The sequence below is a fragment of the Cyprinodon variegatus genome, unplaced genomic scaffold (assembly GCF_000732505.1).
Source record: "Cyprinodon variegatus isolate N-32 unplaced genomic scaffold, C_variegatus-1.0 Scaffold1851, whole genome shotgun sequence".
Lineage (NCBI taxonomy): Eukaryota > Metazoa > Chordata > Actinopteri > Cyprinodontiformes > Cyprinodontidae > Cyprinodon > Cyprinodon variegatus.
This window is the reverse complement of record NW_015152304.1, coordinates 62,714-79,323: the sequence shown is the minus strand read 5'-3', so window position 1 is coordinate 79,323 and position 16,610 is coordinate 62,714. Positions and strand designations below refer to the sequence as shown.

Sequence of the window (16,610 nt, the reverse complement as noted above, 5' to 3'; positions counted from 1 at the left end):
GTTACATTACCCTTTGAATAAATGGTTTGCAGTGACATGTTTGATGTCAACCAGAAGCAACGGGCTGAAACAAAACAACCATGGATGTGTCGGTAAGCGCACCTGTAGACTCCGCCATTTAGTCCGTTTTAGCTCGGATACCATCTATTGCTATTTTGCAAAAGGACACAATTTGTGCCTTTGTGGATGGGAAAGACGTTTGCACATTCCTCCTTGTTGGATTTGGCAAGAGTTTGACTTTTCAGTTTAACTAGTTGTGAAACAAATCAAGAATGTGATACAGCACAGCTGCTGCTACAGTTGGCTTAAACCTCGATATGAGAGGCTGGGCCACTTTGTCATTTACCCTATCAGCTCGAAGAATTTTATAAATGTCCCTACCTTTTGCAAACAGGAGCGTTTTCAGAAGGATGCTGTAAAATTCAAATTAAAGTACAACGATCGATCTGGCTCATGCCAGGTTAAAAAAAAGTTTTTTTAAAAGTCATCAATTTTGACACATGCATTAACTAAAGAAGCACCGATAGGAAACTTGCTGAAATATTCTTGGCTTCTTTATCGTTCTCTGCTTCAGTTAAACACCAGCAATCACTATTAAGTTCAACAAGATGAGCATATCTACGGTATTAATATTTGTCCCGTTCCATTCAAAGGACCTTTGTTAAAAATGTCTTAGATCGACTGATATTAATTCAGATACATTTAGCATCGTATTAACCCTACCTGTTCATGCTTTAGTTGTGTTTATATGTATTTATCTGCCCCATATGAGATGTTCTATTGAATTATAACCCGTCTCTGTCAATAGATTGCTCCATACGAGCCATCCATTCCCTTGCCCTGAATGTGGAGAGGCCTTCAAACGCAGGAAGGACCTGGACCTTCACTCTCTCATACATCAAGGTGAGCTTACCAGGACAAAGTGAAGCAGTCTGTGTTTAAACGTTTGCTTTTAATTCCAGCTTTCGTTTCGTCTACCTCTGTGTAACCTTGCTTATTGTTGGCTTTCATTGGCAGTTCAATGCAGGGATAGGAAACTGACAGAATGTGACGAGCATAACGAGGAACCGAATGAAAGCCCATAGCTCACTGTAATGGAAATCAATCAGAGATGATGTTCTTATCAGTACAGCAAACAATTAGTTCAAATCTCTTGATAAATGAATCAGACTGTAGGTGGTTTATTCTTTTTTTATTTACACGCAGCAGTGCGCTGTGTTTGTCCTTCCTCTGAAATCACTGATTTTGAATTGATTTGTATGCCAAATGGAATGGAGAAGCTGGGCGGAGGTAAATGAACTGGGTCAACATGTTGACACTTCATCTTAATCAGGGGGGTGTTGGCACTGCAACCTCATTAGTTAAGCTCGAAGAGTCAGCGTCCAGCAGAGGTCAGAGGGACGTGTCTCCTTGGAGAAAGATGATGGGAGAGATTGATCTATTGATCAGTCCAAGGCTGTAAGCTGAGATTGTCCTTATTAAAGGTTTAATTAGGGGGTCCCAGCAGGGAGCAGAGTGCAGCTCGCTAATGGGATACACACTGCAGATGGTTAGCAGATTGTGAGATATTGGCTTGATGGCCTTTGGACATAACGATGAACCATCAATGCCAGCAGTTTGCTGCCAGCTTTTCTAGATTGACCCGCTGAGAGTTTGGTTTACTTTGCCAAAACCTATCTGGGACACCAGCTGTATAGAAACCAATCGACTAGTTTAACCATCAAATTGATCGATGCAGAAAAATAGTAGAAACCGCTGCTTAGTTCACTGCTTTGCAACTTATCACCATATGAATTAGGATGTGAAGAGCCTTCAGTATTATAAGGTTATATGTTAGAAGTCATAAAGTAATAGGAGATTCTTTATCAAGTTGGACGATTGTATTTTATGTGATGTTTGATCTCAAACATTTTTTGTCCTGCCATTTGAATAATTTGCTTTGAAATGAATTATTTGAATGAGCGTATCGTCGCTTTAACTGAAATCTGGGCTCCCTTTAGCTGAATAAGCCCAATATGCTGAATAATAATAACTGTAATGGCTACAGAAACTGTATAAAAAAAAAAAAACAAAACAAATTTACATCCTTATTTTGAAGTATATGTGTAAAACCTGCCTGTTATAGGATCTTGACTCAGCGCCATGAAAACATGGACAAACCGCCTACCCTGCTAGTTGCATACTATGTCATCGAAGGCCTGCATAAAGACAGGTGAACACTTGCGCCCCCTTCTGGCAGCAGACAGAGCAACCGTTGAAGGCAGGGGTGTAGAGTCCAAGTTTGAAGGGATTCCATAATACATGTGGAGCTGAACCAGCTGATAGTCAGTGGTTTAAAAAAAAAAATTATACCAAAGAAAACTGAACATCATTGCTGCAAAGATGCATATTTGATCTTTTATTATACTTTCTTTTATTTATTTATTTATCTTCTATATTCTATACTAGAATAAACATTTACTTGTTTACCTGTTATTTTAGAGTATTTTTGAGTAAGATGGCTAAACCTAAATGATGGCTGGTAAACATAAAACTGCTGAAAGTTTTTATATTTATTTTAAATTTAGACCTGAAAAGTCTTAGAAATGTCAGGATTTTTCACTTAGTTGTGGTTATTCTTTAAATTTGGGTTTGTCTGTCATTTGAGTTTTTTGTTACCTAACCCACCACCAGCTCTTTTATTAATGGGAGAAGTAATATTAAAAAGGTTTGGCTTGACTTCAAACAGGATTTCAGTAGTTGAGTGAAATCAGTTTTAAGGAACTGATTGGGGTTAAAGTTTGGTAACATTCTTGGAAAAGCAGTGAATTTACATGCCAGAACCAAATCAGAAATGGTTTTAATTTGACTTCGGTTCCAATTTAGTACAATTTCAGGTAAAGTAAACAAAAGAGTAAAATGGAAATATTTTTTTCTTGTAAATGTTTATATGCTCACTTTTACAAAAAAGGAAGAGATGGTTGGATTGGTACAAATCAGCATGGTATTGATCTAGGTTCTGACAACTGTGGGAATCCACATCCTCCGCTCCTGTCCATGTCAGATCAAGTGCAGACCACTTCCTCATGTCTTTGAAAAACAATGTCGACTGTATCAGTGGTAACAGTGTTGCTAATATTGTAAATTCTATTAAATGTTTCATCACTAGAATCTTTTGGTTGAAGCAAAATAGACCAACCTTTTTTTTTTTTTTTGCAGAATGAAGGTTAGATTCAGGTTTGGTTTGACAAAGAGGAGTTTAATGTGATGTTGTTGATAGATGGATGTGGTGGCAGGTTGTTTGTAGCTTTACCCTACAGCTAATGGGTACATGTTTAGGATTAAAAGAAAAGCCTGATAGACACATGAAAGGATAGCTAATTATATCTGAGATTGGTAATGTGCTGTGTTTAATTAATATTTAGTGTGGATCAGTCACTGCGGCGTCACTGGGGACAGAACAGAGAATGACAACATCTGGATTCAACACATGTTTTGTTGTTTCTTTCATTATGAATCCATTATAATTGTGTACTAACAGCCACATATCTATGCGAGGATCAGCTGTTACAACTTATTTTTAATGACACACGTCTTTGGAGTATTTAGGTTATGTTTTAAATTGCCTGCGGAACATTATTGGTGAATGAAAGTATTATTTGTTGAATGTTTTGCAGTTGGAACACTGGAGACAGAGAACGTTCCTAGTCTAAAACCTGACCTATTTGTATTACAGACAAGCAGCCAGTGACCTGCCCGCACTGCGCGTCACAGTTTATCAACCAGTCAGTGCTGGACATCCACCTGCAGAGGTGTCCTGTCACAGAGGAGGACAGGAACACCGGCCGTGGACGTGGACAAGGCCGTGGTCGCTCCACTGGACAGGTAGGAACATTTTAAATATTTATATATATATATATCTTCAGCAAAGAAAATAATCTTTGGGAAGGTATGGTGTCAGATTTATTCATAGCCCTGGCAAATTCAGATAAGTGGTTATTTTTGTGTGAATTGTTTCCAGTAGGGAAATTACACTGACATCTATCAAACAGACAGATATAAAATATACCATATAAAAGTGGCATAAAATTTAAAAGCTATAGATTTTATTAGTTTTATTCACATTTTAACTATAAAATGACAAATCAAAATTTACACATTTCCCAATTAAGTAAAACAAATCTTTCAGCAAACAAAACCCTTCTTATAATTGCTTAGCTGCTTTCTCCCGTTTTCACTGCACAAATGTTCACTACCAGTCGCATGTTCTTAAGAGGAGAAGGAGGCCCACAGCATGATGGATCCTCCACCAACCCAAAAGTTTGTATGAGTTGCATCAAGGTGTTGCCAAAAAGCACAATCTGTTTTTAAGCAAATTCCAAAAAATATATATATTTGTGATGCTACCACAGCATCACAGCATTAAAAAATATAAAATATACATTTTTCTTTTTTCTTTTTTTTAAACACCTCCCTCACCCTGAAAAGCAAACATTTGGCAGTATGTGATGGTTGCTATGGAGACGTTCTTTTTGCATTCTTGATAACTGAGCTGACATTGTTGTATTTTAGAAAAGTATAAAAAAAGACTTACTTTACAGCAGTTGGTTTATTTATTTTTTTAAAAACACCTCAGATTAAAGGATTTGACTAATCGAAGATAACGGTGTGAAATTACACACTGCACCAATGTATAGTTTCAGTGAAGTATTTTTACAGGGTTTGATCTGTTTTATTTATCTAAACTATTTTATTTGTGCCTCAGTTCGAACATGCGCTGCTTGTTGGTCTCCATTCCTCTATATTTTGTCCTCTCTCTGTCCTTCTTCCCCCCACAGGTCGAGTGTGACCTCTGCGGTCACCGCTGCATGACCCAAGAGGGCCTCGATCTCCATCGTTTATCCCACACGGGCCAGACGCCGCTCAAGTGCCCAGTGAGGCCCTGCCGCCGCAGATTTACCTCCAACAGCGCCCTGGAGGAGCACGTGCTGGCCCATTTCCAGGGAAAGCTCTCAAAGTCCAAAAGCCGACCACGCTTCCGCTGCGAAATCTGCCTCAAGGAGTTTGCATACAATTCCACCTTCAGCGTTCACATGAGGACACATACTGATGAGAGACCCTTCGAGGTGAGAGGAGTCATGGAGAAGTGTGTGCTTGCATAAAAAGTCTTGGCTTTTAAAGGCAGATTTTGTCCTGCCTATATGAGATGATAACAGACACACGTAGGTTGTGACCATTTTACACCAAAGACATTTATGCAGTTTTTTTTTTGTCCTGAGGGTGATTCCTTCCTCCCTGTGTACCTGTGATTTATGACAGGGCTGACTTGGGGCTTGTCTGCTCCCCTCTGTGCCTGATGCTATTCTGGGATCTTTTCTTTCTTTGATGCAGAGACGACAGAGCAGGACATCTACTATAGACCCACCCAAACCCGTCTCCGCATGCAGAGTTTTAGAAATGATTTAATCTTAGTGACTTTGCTTTATGATGCATTTATCAGAATTGCTGCAGGCTGATGATATGCAGCGGTAGATTTGCTGTTTATCAGATATATATATTGGCCTCCTGGAAGAACACAAGTATTTGCATAGAACATGTAGAGCATTCTGGTAAGCAGAATATTAAGAAGTATTTTTCAGAGACACTTGAAGGGCCAATCTGTCAGAGACTGCAGCTTCAATTTGAGGTTACCCAGTGGGAATATGAGCAAAGCAGAATGTCTGTCTTTTGTTGTGCCTCAGGTTTAATCAGGCGTTTAGTTGTAGCTCATTGTGCTCATTCAGGTGGAAGCATACAGGGAGCAAATCACGGCGCGGCAGAAAAAGGTGCAACTGCTGATTACTGACGATATTCCTTTAGTTAGCTTAAATCTAAACCTTTATTAAGGTGGAACAACCAGGATTCCTAAGCAGTCTGGAAAATTGAGAAGAAATATTTATATTTCCAGTCTTTGGTCCACTATCCAAACTTAAGTGTAGTAAAGACTGGTATTTAGTAGGGATGAGACAATTAATCGGATTAATTGTGATCAATTGATTGTTGAAATAGTTTTCAACTAATTTAGCAATCGCTCGAGAATAGAGACTGCAAAACATTTCTGTAGCTGACAGAGCAACTCACTTAGAGCAGTAATTATGCCAAGATTGTAAAACGATATATCTCAACATTTTGCATTTAACATAAAAAAAACAAATTTCTTCTGTCAATATGCTCCATCCAGAACTCCTCTAGTGGAAAATCTTTAGTTTAACCTGGTTTAATTTCTTAAAACATCTTCTTTAAGGAATCTTTGGCTATCCAATTATTAATTGAAAACATAATGGACAGATTAATCGATTAGCAAAATAATCGTTAGTTGCAGCCCTACTATTTAGACCTTTACCGACCCTTTGCTTATTTCTGTGTTCATTCATCAACATGTTTTAAATAACTGCATACCTTCTGAAGTGAAAAAAAAAACAAACAGTAAATGATTTCTTTTTTTTATAAAAAAGCTCTCAAAGCTACATGACCCTTTGAAAAAATGTAATCATCATATACACTAAATAAACTTCGTAGCAACAACAGCCTTTAAGCACAGGTGATAACTGGAGAGGAGTCTACATCTTAGATGAGGAACCTTTACACACATTTTTGTTATTTTAGCTTGATGTTCATGTTTGAAAAGAAAGGTGCGGTCCTGGTAACTTAAAAGTGGGTTAGTTGCTCTAATTAGTTACAGTAATTTTGGCTGGACAGCAAATATAATGTTCAACAAAGCTTAGCTCCTTGTTTCTGTTTTGTCAGTATATGTTTACCAGGTTGGGTTTTATGTGCTTTAATATACATAATCTGGTGGCTTAGGATAAAAGCCATACGAATATATTGAGCAGATGTCCTGGTTTCCAGGGACGGTCCCCTCATGAGATGACCTTGACTGAAATCTCTGATGTTGGCATTCTATGATTAAGAAAATCATGTTTGTACTGTTACTACTCATTTATTTACTACCCAGCAGCTAATGAGCTCATTATCATCCCTGATGGGGAGCTGTCCTGTGATAGATTTATATTTTTGTACTGGGTTGATCCTTGCTGTGATCCAGGCATTAATGGCTCAGTTTGATCTGTGACCTTCATTCTCAATATTTAGAGCTAATTATGACTGGTTTATATTTAATCATTGTGGTCTCCCAATCTTTGCTCAGTTTGAATATTTGTGAGTTCCTCATGAATAATAAAGGATTTGGTAAAACTGGAACTGAAAGAAGCAAAATTACATTAACAGAGAACGATATCTGGTGGTTTTCTCTTCCAATCTTTTGCTAAATATAGCAATTTTAGAATTGTATAAGCTCAAGATTCAAGTAAAATATTTAAAAAACAGTATTTAATAAATTTGTGTTTAAACACATGTTGAAATACATAATAAATGTATTTACATGTCTATATAGTATGTGCTTTTTAAGATATGATACCTGAATTTAATTTTGAATTCACTTGATGACACTTGTAGAAGGTTTATCTTGTATCCAGGCAGAAAATACATGAAAAACAAAAAAAACTTTTCCTAAATCTAACAAATCTAGACTAAAACTTTTATATATGAATTGACCTAATTGTGACTCAAAGAAATAAGCAATTAAGTCCAAAAGACTAAGACTGATTAAAACTTAAAAGGCTGCCAATAACGACACTGGATGCAGAGCTTCTAGAAAGGTCCGCTTTTGTCTCATTCCATATGTGCCTAATAGGGTTTTCTGGATACTGTTACTTCAAATTTGAAATCCATACCCAGGAAAATAATTAAAACCAATTTTAATACCATGGTCATAAATGTCATAACAATTAAAGGCACAAAATGCATTATTGATAAAAATACTGTTGTGTCTCAACAGAATTTCAGATACTGGTTCAATAAGAGTGTAAATAAATGCAGAATAGAAAATTTGAATGTAGCTCTTTTAAGGTTGTCTAAAGTATTATCCTTTTAATATGAAAATAATTTATAAACAACCCCATGCCAAATTATTATTGATAGTTTGCAGTGTATCTATATTTTTGACAACCGTATTTTCTAATGTGTTATCAGTGTGCTGCTTTGTAAATGTGAGTTTTCTCTTTGCTCTGTGAAACTCGGCTACCATTTTTTTCCACTCTCTTCCTGGTACTGAGTCATTAACATTGACCCAAACTGAGGCTGGAGAAATCTGCAGTGCTTTAGGTTTGTCGGGATTCTTCTTGTCACCTTCTGGACGAATGGTTGATATGCTTTCGGAAAGATTTTTGTTGGATGGTGACTTAAAAGAGGGTTCATCACAGTTTCATATCAGTTTCATTTCTGGGTAAAGGCTCCCAGTGGAATTAACTGAAATTGTGAATCCTTAGAAACCAGATCCTAATACTTTCCAGGAGGATAGATTTGGGTGACTTAGTATCTAATCTGTGGTTTAATTTCTTTACATTGGAGCGTGATGTGTGACATTTTAAGTTGAGTTAGTCTGCTTTATGCTGTCAGACAAACTCTACTAAGTAATTTTCCTGGTTATTGGGTTCAGGAAATAATCAATCATTTGTGTGGCTTAGATATAACCAACAATGTTTTTAATAACTGTTAACTAATGGGTTACAAACAAACTACTTTATCTACATTTAGGGCCAAGCTTATTATTTTTTCAATTTATAATTGAAATTTTTGAAAATGGATTGTTTTTTTTGTCTTACTAATTACATTTGTGCAATTTTTTAAAACCTGAATGAACCGTGTGCCAATAAAAAGCTGAAATCTGTAAGGGTATTAACATTATGTCATATCATAATCATGCTGGATATTTTCCCACTGAAAATATCCCACTTCAGTCCCATTATTTCAATCCCAATCCTGAACTACTCCAACTCTCCTTTTACTTCAGGAGCTTCAGTAACTATTGGTTATTTTAAAGCATGACTAGTTTATAGAGAATGAAAATGACATCTTTTTAGGTTGTTTGCTTAACAAACATGTTAAGAAAACTGTATGAGTATCACTGCTTTGGTATGTAAAATATAAATGTGTGTTAGATGATAGCAGAGCTCTTAGAACTAAAGTCTCCCTCTAATCCTCCCTCCAGTGCGCCACCTGTGGGAAGCGTTTCCGCCAGCTGCCCCATCTGCAGGACCACGAGCGGATCCACTCTGGTCTGCGGCCATTCTGCTGCTGGATCTGTGGAAAGAGCTTCAGCGTGGCCGCCCGTCTCACCGAGCATGCCCGCACCCACAGTGGCGAGAAACCCTACCCATGTCCCCACTGCCCTGCCGCCTTCCGCTCTCGTCCCAATCTGGACAAACACTTGCGCCAACATGGAGACATTCCCCCGGAAGCAGTCGAGCAGGTGGTGCAGGCCGCTGAGGTCGCTCACGTGCAGAAGGTGTTGGAGGGGGCCAAGGCACTGTCCAACCTGACCACCACTACAGAGCTGGAGTCTGGCACTGTGCAGACCATATATGTGCTACAGGAAGGTGAAGAAGGCACAGAGACGGTGATGATCCCCTCTGATCAGCTCGGTGGCATAGAGGGAACCTCACAGGTCGTCATCCTGCCCTCATCTGTTCTAGGAGGTCAGGCTATTACAGTTCCCTCCATCGCCATGGAGGAGAGTGAAATCACTATGGTGGAAACAAGCCAGTCACCTCAACATGCAATCGAGTTCATTGTGGAGGAGACTGTGTAAAAGCAAACTACAAGACTCTTAGGAATTGAAGAGTTTCAAAATGAGTAACTTACTTAAATTGTGTTGGATTCTTTATTCACTTAAACATTTATTGGCAAACCCAGTAAAAACTTGTAAAAAGCATAAAACAAAAGGCAGCACAATCCAGCACTTAAAACAAACTAAAACCCTTTAATTTGACTTGATCTGTTCAGTGGAAAGATAAAGACCTCATGCTTCTTACCAAAATCACATGTTGCACATTTTCTGGCACCCCCGCTGTTCCTGCTTTGTAAAAATGCCAATCAGACACCACTTGAACTGTTCAATTACCATGAAGCTAACAGGCAAGGGTAATCTGTAGCCATTCTGCTTTCCACTTTAGACAAGAGTGCAGATTCTTTGATACTCTCTTCTTCAGCTCAGCCAACAGGTTTTTAATTTTGTATTTATTTATCCTTGTTTTTTTGTTTCTATTTTGATGATTAAGGTCCATGAATTGAGATGACCAGAGTAAAAATAATTTTGTGTCTAGGGAGCCATTTTTGGTTGATATTGTGTTTTTTAATGGAAATATGAGGCCCACAGTAGCACAGTTTCTCTGCCTCGTAGGGATGAGGTGTTTTCCCACATCGTCTCACACCAAACCCACTTGGAGTGTTTTTTACAGCAATGCTCAGTGCTAATCTTTTCCAACCAACATTTTTGTTGCTACAGAGTAAAGCATGTTAATGGTTTTGGCAGTTGGACAGAAAAAGGCTACTTTTCCCCAAAGAAATACTTGTTGTGGCGACCTGGTGAGAGACCTGGCTCTTTGCTGCAGTGCTGAACTGAAAGAGGTGAACCTTCAAGGCTACACAGGAACTTTGATCCATAGAAAAAGAAGGTGGACATACAAGTAAATATAGTTCAATTAAAGCTAACATTTCAGTACGGGGTTTCTGTGAGAGATTACCCTATTTTGTTTGGAAGATTTTTTTTTTTTTATTATTCATCTTTTCCATGGGCCAAGCAAAATATGTCCTTCTCTGTATAATAACTTAACATGAGCTGAAAACAATTTCTGTAGCAATGTTGACTAATGAGGTGAACACTGATCTGTGTAGGAGACTAACTTGTAGTCATTTAAAGTGGTTTAAAAACAGATTGTAAAATGATCTCTTTGATTCATAACTAATGTGTTTGTACAGCCTGTAGGGTAAAACATTTGTCCTGTAATATGTTCTGTTTTCCTAAAAATAAAAAGCCTCAGCTTTTAAACCACTGATTGCCTGTTATTTTATTAAGTGGATCACAGGAGGGCAAGGGCTATGTCCCAATCAGAAGAAATGTCTTACTGTAAATTAAATCTTTTCAATTCGGTTTTATTTTTACCAATTCACAGCACACTTAAGGCATTTTACAAACAGATATTAATCAAATAATACACCGACTGGTTAAAGGTTTTCTATCCTAGGCAACCCAGTGGATAGCATACAGTCATTGACTTCACTCCTCCTGGATTGAACAAGTAGTGTGACTGCAAAAATCGTTTACATTGAACATGCATGAAGCAACTGGAGAGTAGAGAAATATCCAGCAGAACCAGGCTCAGTGTGAGAGTCCTTGTGCCAAGGCAGACGGGTTCAAGAAGACAGAAGCAGCCACACGAAAAGCACTGAACCATAAAGACTTCAAATTTTAGCGAGGTTACTGGTAAACCACCTCCATAGGTGGCTCTACCTGGATAAGAAAAAGATAAGCAGATGAGCTCTGAGCTTGTCTAATGTAAATAAATAGCAGATACAGTTAATCACAATAAAGGCTAAGCTCATAGCTATGTCTAGGAAAGAAACAGACTTGAGTCCCTCAACTATAATGAAAGTTGATGACAATAACCTAGCTAATGCCTCTACCCTGGATGGTGGCACAGCGGCACTGACACTACAACACTAAGCATCTCTGGGAACTCCTTTAAGACTGTTGGAAGACCAATTCAGTTGACTACATCTTGAAGCTCATCCAGAGAATGCCAAGAGTCTGCGAAGCAGTAATCAAAGCAAAAGGTGGCTACTTTGAAGAACCTGGAATATAAGACATATTTTCAGTTGTTTCACAATTTTTTCGTTAAGTTTATAATTCCACATGAGTTAATTCATTGTTTTGAGGTCTTCAGTGTCAATCTTCAAGTTTCAGTCCTAAAAATAAAAAAAAAACTCTTTAAATGAGGTGTGTCCAAACTTCTGGTCTGTCCTATATATATATATATATATATATATATATGTATATAGACCTGTGGTACTTCGCAAATAATGCTGGAGTTTGCAGGAACAGACAGAAATCTGTTGGACAAATAAAAATGATGCCAGACCAGTGCTGGTTTAAATCACCTGTCTTTCTAACAGTAGTATATGGTGTTCAAAAAAATAAGAAATAACCACATTAAGCAACAGTCAGTATGAAGCTGTCATCACTGTAAGTGAATAAATAGGACTTGCTCTTTGTTTACAGATCGGCGATAATGTTCTAATAATTTGTGACGCTGTGCGTTATTGATTCGTTTTGTTCTGTAATCAAATACAGTAATTACAAGGACACGGTGAGATTTATGATGATTTAACTGAAATGCAGAATTATGCAGTGGCAAGTAATGTAATTGAATTATCCAGCACTTGCTGTATAGTTATCAAAAATAATGATCCTATTTGTGTCTGAATGGGAAGAGGCATAATGTGATATAAGTTTTGCCAGCACTGCAGTGGGCCATTACTGGCTTCTAAAGCCTGGTTTATGACTGTCTCCCACCCAGTGATTGCTGACAGGGGGGTTTGAAACCACACACACACACACAGGCAGAGGCGCTCAGTCTTCGTTTGTTTTCATGTCATGGAGGCAGAAATGCTGATGATAGCGTTAGAAAACCGAAATGTGGAGAAATGGCTGCATTTCTGCAGTTTGAGAGGCATATCAGGAAACGGAGCCGCTCCCAAGGAGCAGGGAGTAACCAGCGTTAATCCTCAACAAGCAACCAGTCGATGGAAACGTGTCATTTTTATTTCTCTTCAGGAAAAAAACTTATGTGCCGATTTTCTGGTTGAGAGCTTTCTACCTGCTGCCTAACAGCGATGCAGAAATAACACACAGAGACGTGTAATTAAATAGTTTAGGCTGGCGTTGAAATCATGAGACTTTAATGCTCTGCTGAAGCAATCTGCCTGCAGTATTAATGACTTTCAGATGCAGAGGACAAAATGCTGCCTGTGTTCAGCTGCTAACTCAGACCTGATGCTCCTGTATAGAGATTAATAAAATTCATCTTCAGACTGTGATGAAACAGGATGTGAAAACATTTTTTTTTTCATATTTTAAGCATTTGTTTAGCAAACCCAAGCTCCAAAATATAAGAATAAGTTCACAAACAAACATGGCTATGGAACAAATTGAGATTATAACATTTAATGTAGCATTAAAAACTTTACTTATCACCGCTTTATAATTATACTGATGCTGATTAATTAAATATATATAAATGTATTCACTACGCATCATGGAGAATATTTATACACTATAGACATTTCTTTTTTTCCTTTTAGAATGACAAATTTCAGTGTGTTTTATTACGAGTTGATCTAATAGTTATGAAGTGGTCCTTCATTGCAGAGCGGAAACACAATGCTTCATGGATTACTGAATTTTCTTGTATTTGAAATAAGAAAAATGCAGATTTTATTTGTCCTGCTGTATGATCTAATCCCTGTCTAAATCTTTTTTTTTTCTCTGAAGGTCTTAGAAGTCTACTAGAAAACAAACTGAAAAAAAAGCAAGCTAGAAATAAGTAAAATGCTCTTACACTTAATAAATTAAGTGTATTAGCCTTAGTTTGAACGGGGAAATACGATTATTTGCCAATGGAATTAATATTTTTACTCTTAAAATAAGATAATTAGATAATCCGCACTTGAAATTAGACAATGCAATTCTTTTACTTAGTTTTAATGTAAATTGTCATTTCCTCAATTCAAGAAACATGCCCTTATTTTAAGAAAAAGATACTTATTCAGATATAATTTTTTTTGCAGTACAGATAGCATATCACAACTGCCAAGACATGACGGTTCCTTAGAGCCATCAGTGAAAACAAGGAGAGGAACAATAATGGAAACTTCCTAATATCCAATGGTAACTCTGGAGGAGCTGCAGAGAGTATCTGTTGACAGGACAGCTACGTCATGCTTTGAAGCGGCAGGAAAGCAGCCATCAGTGCTGATGGGAGGTTACCTCAAACGTTGCTGCAGTTATCTGCAGAATCAGCATTAGAGCTGGTTGGCAGTTATGGGGGTTAGAGGGTTAAATAAAGGACAGAGCTAGAAGAAAAGGTGTTGGAGGCTAAAGAAGATTTAGGAACAAGCAGGGAAGCTAGCCTTAAAACCAGTGTTGTATAGAAACGAAGTAGAAATACTTCACTACTGTACTTAAGTATATTTTGGAGTACTTTATACTTTCGAAGAGTATACATTTTTTTGAGAACTTTCACTTTTACTTCACTACATTTACGAACTTAATTGCATACCTTTACTCTGATACATTTTCAAAGTTTGGTTTAGTTACTAAGTAATAAAAAAAAAAAAAAACGAGTGAGAGAGCAAGACAAACGCAGGTGTTTTGACCCCACCTACGGACTACAAAGTCGGGTCTTGCCTGGGCTTGTTCATCAACATCAATAGGATACGCCTGTTTCGCAAAGCCAGTCTAAATGTATCCTACACTTGGTTGTTTACATTAATTTAAGGGAATTTAACCTTCAAAGTTTACCAAAATGTAAAAAAATGTAATTCAAACTGCACTACTTTTTACTTATACTTTTCACTACATTACTTGAGTACATCTATTTTTACAGTAATTCTTATACTTAAGTACAAGCCATTTCAGATACTTTAAGACTTTTACTCAAGTAACATTTCAGTCAGTGACTTGGACTTTTACCAAAGTCATATTTTTGAGAGGTACTCATACTTTTACTTGACTCCGAGATTTCAGTACTTTATACAACACTGCTAAAAACAAAATCAGAGCTACTGAAGGCTGGTTTAGAGTAGACCAAGGAATATTAACATGTGTCCAGACGTCTACCTATTTTATCCCAAAAGGAAATAAGTAGCTACACTGATTAAGAGGATCTGAATACTTTGATAATGCATCTCAATGCTGTTAGGATCATGTTTAATTTAACTAAAAATCGGATAAAGTAAAATAAATTTTATATCTTTTATATGACAATTTATATTTCAGCTACAGATGTGTGTATCCGTATTCTGTGAAGTTGATCAACTTGTGGCCTTTTGATTTAAAAAGACTACTGCTGTGCTTTCCTCAGCACAGGGTTGCAATATTTGACTTTAGCTGTGGCTCCTATCAATTAGCTATTTTTTTAACAGGATTGTCGGTTTTTCAAGGTGTCGGGTTTCGTCTTTGTTTTATTACTTTCATTTCATGCATCTTAACCTGTCAAGCACTTTGGGTTAAATCTGTGCTTTGAATAAAGTATATAAGGTTAAATTGGATTAAAGGTTCAAAGTCTCTATGGTATTTAAAGAGACGATCAATTCAATGGAAAAACTTAATAAACTGATGTGAAAGGAAAATGGTTAAACCCTCAGGAGGGTTCATCATATTTGCTTGATGTTGTGATAAGAGAGTCCTTTTTATGAAAAAATAAAAATCAAAACAAATCTGTGTTCTCCTTTATGGAGTAAAGGCTTTATAGTGGAAGGGCAAAACCATCCTAAGCATTGTCCTTATCCAAATAGACTTCATAAGAGCAAATACAAGAAGTTCAATGACAGGTGAAAACATTTCAAACACCTTAAAAACTAAGTAGGTTTGAAATGGATTTTTAGTGAGATGAAACCAGGATATGATGATGGGGAGGAAAAAAAAAACAAAAAAAGCTTTTATATAGTTAATGATGTGAAGCAACATTTACTAGACACATGTAGACATACATGCCTTCTAATGGTACTTGAGTGCCTGAGGTAAATGATGATATAGAACCATAAAGATTAACTTTGAGCTCTGCGGGGACATATTTTCTGCTTAGGATATGCAAAACACAGCTGACCTTACTGCATGAAACATCCACCCATAGATGGAGAATAACAGGGAACAAGCTTTTCTTAGTCACAAAGTGGCGTTTTGCCCCTAATTGTTTGTGGAACAGGAGAAGAAAGCTGCACTTAAATACTGGAAATTACGACAAAATAGGTTATGTTGTAAATACATGTCCTTACTACAGCTATAAAATATTTAAGTGAAACCAAGCTGTAGTTTGTGTTTAAAAAAAAAAAAGTATGTGTTCCTGTGACACAGTTTGGATAGATTCCAAGAAGTGCATAAGCTTCGCATCTAAATCGAGTTCAATGAAAAATGAAATCATTCAGGTAGAGAGCTGGGAGTAAAATACACTCCAGGGTGCATGTGCAGAGGGATTCTGCAATTACCTACATTAATTATTTAAGGCATATATGTGTCATTAGAATGAAATAGAGAAAAGACTACTCCGTCTTATCGCTGCTCATCCTTCGTTGAAATGAAATCTACAATTTTTCCTCATCTTGGATTCTTAAAAATACATAAAGATGCTTGAAAAACATCTCACAAAACATATTTTTTTTAGGTCAGTTAGTTATTGTCCTTATGTAGCCGTTGATCTTTGTTTAGCTCATAAAAAGTATCCATTCTAAATGTTTTCTTTACTTCTTGTTACCTATAAATGTCTGCATCTTGTTAGATTTCTAATGTTTGTGACAGAGCAATACTAACTAGTACATAGCTGGGAAATGTCACTGGTTTGATTAAAAGAAGTCAGCCAGTTAAGCAAAATAAAAAAGGCAGAACCCCACAGTTTGTGTTCCGTGACTCACAGCAGGGTCCTGATCATAGCTCTGGAAATCCCTGTAGTGGAACATGGAAAGCTGTCCTCTGTTAT

General features: G+C 37.1%; 1 protein-coding gene across 1 annotated transcript; it reads left to right on the top strand.

The window, feature by feature from the left end:
- Positions 1-808: 808 nt before the first annotated feature.
- Positions 809-10,898, top strand: LOC107104698 (zinc finger protein 471-like; the record flags this gene model as incomplete). The annotated part of the gene is made up of 4 exons (XM_015404752.1): positions 809-903; positions 3,716-3,864; positions 4,818-5,105; positions 9,068-10,898. Coding segments are annotated over 4 exons (1,132 nt in total), but the record flags the coding sequence as incomplete, so codon positions are not given.
- Positions 10,899-16,610: the final 5,712 nt, after the last annotated feature.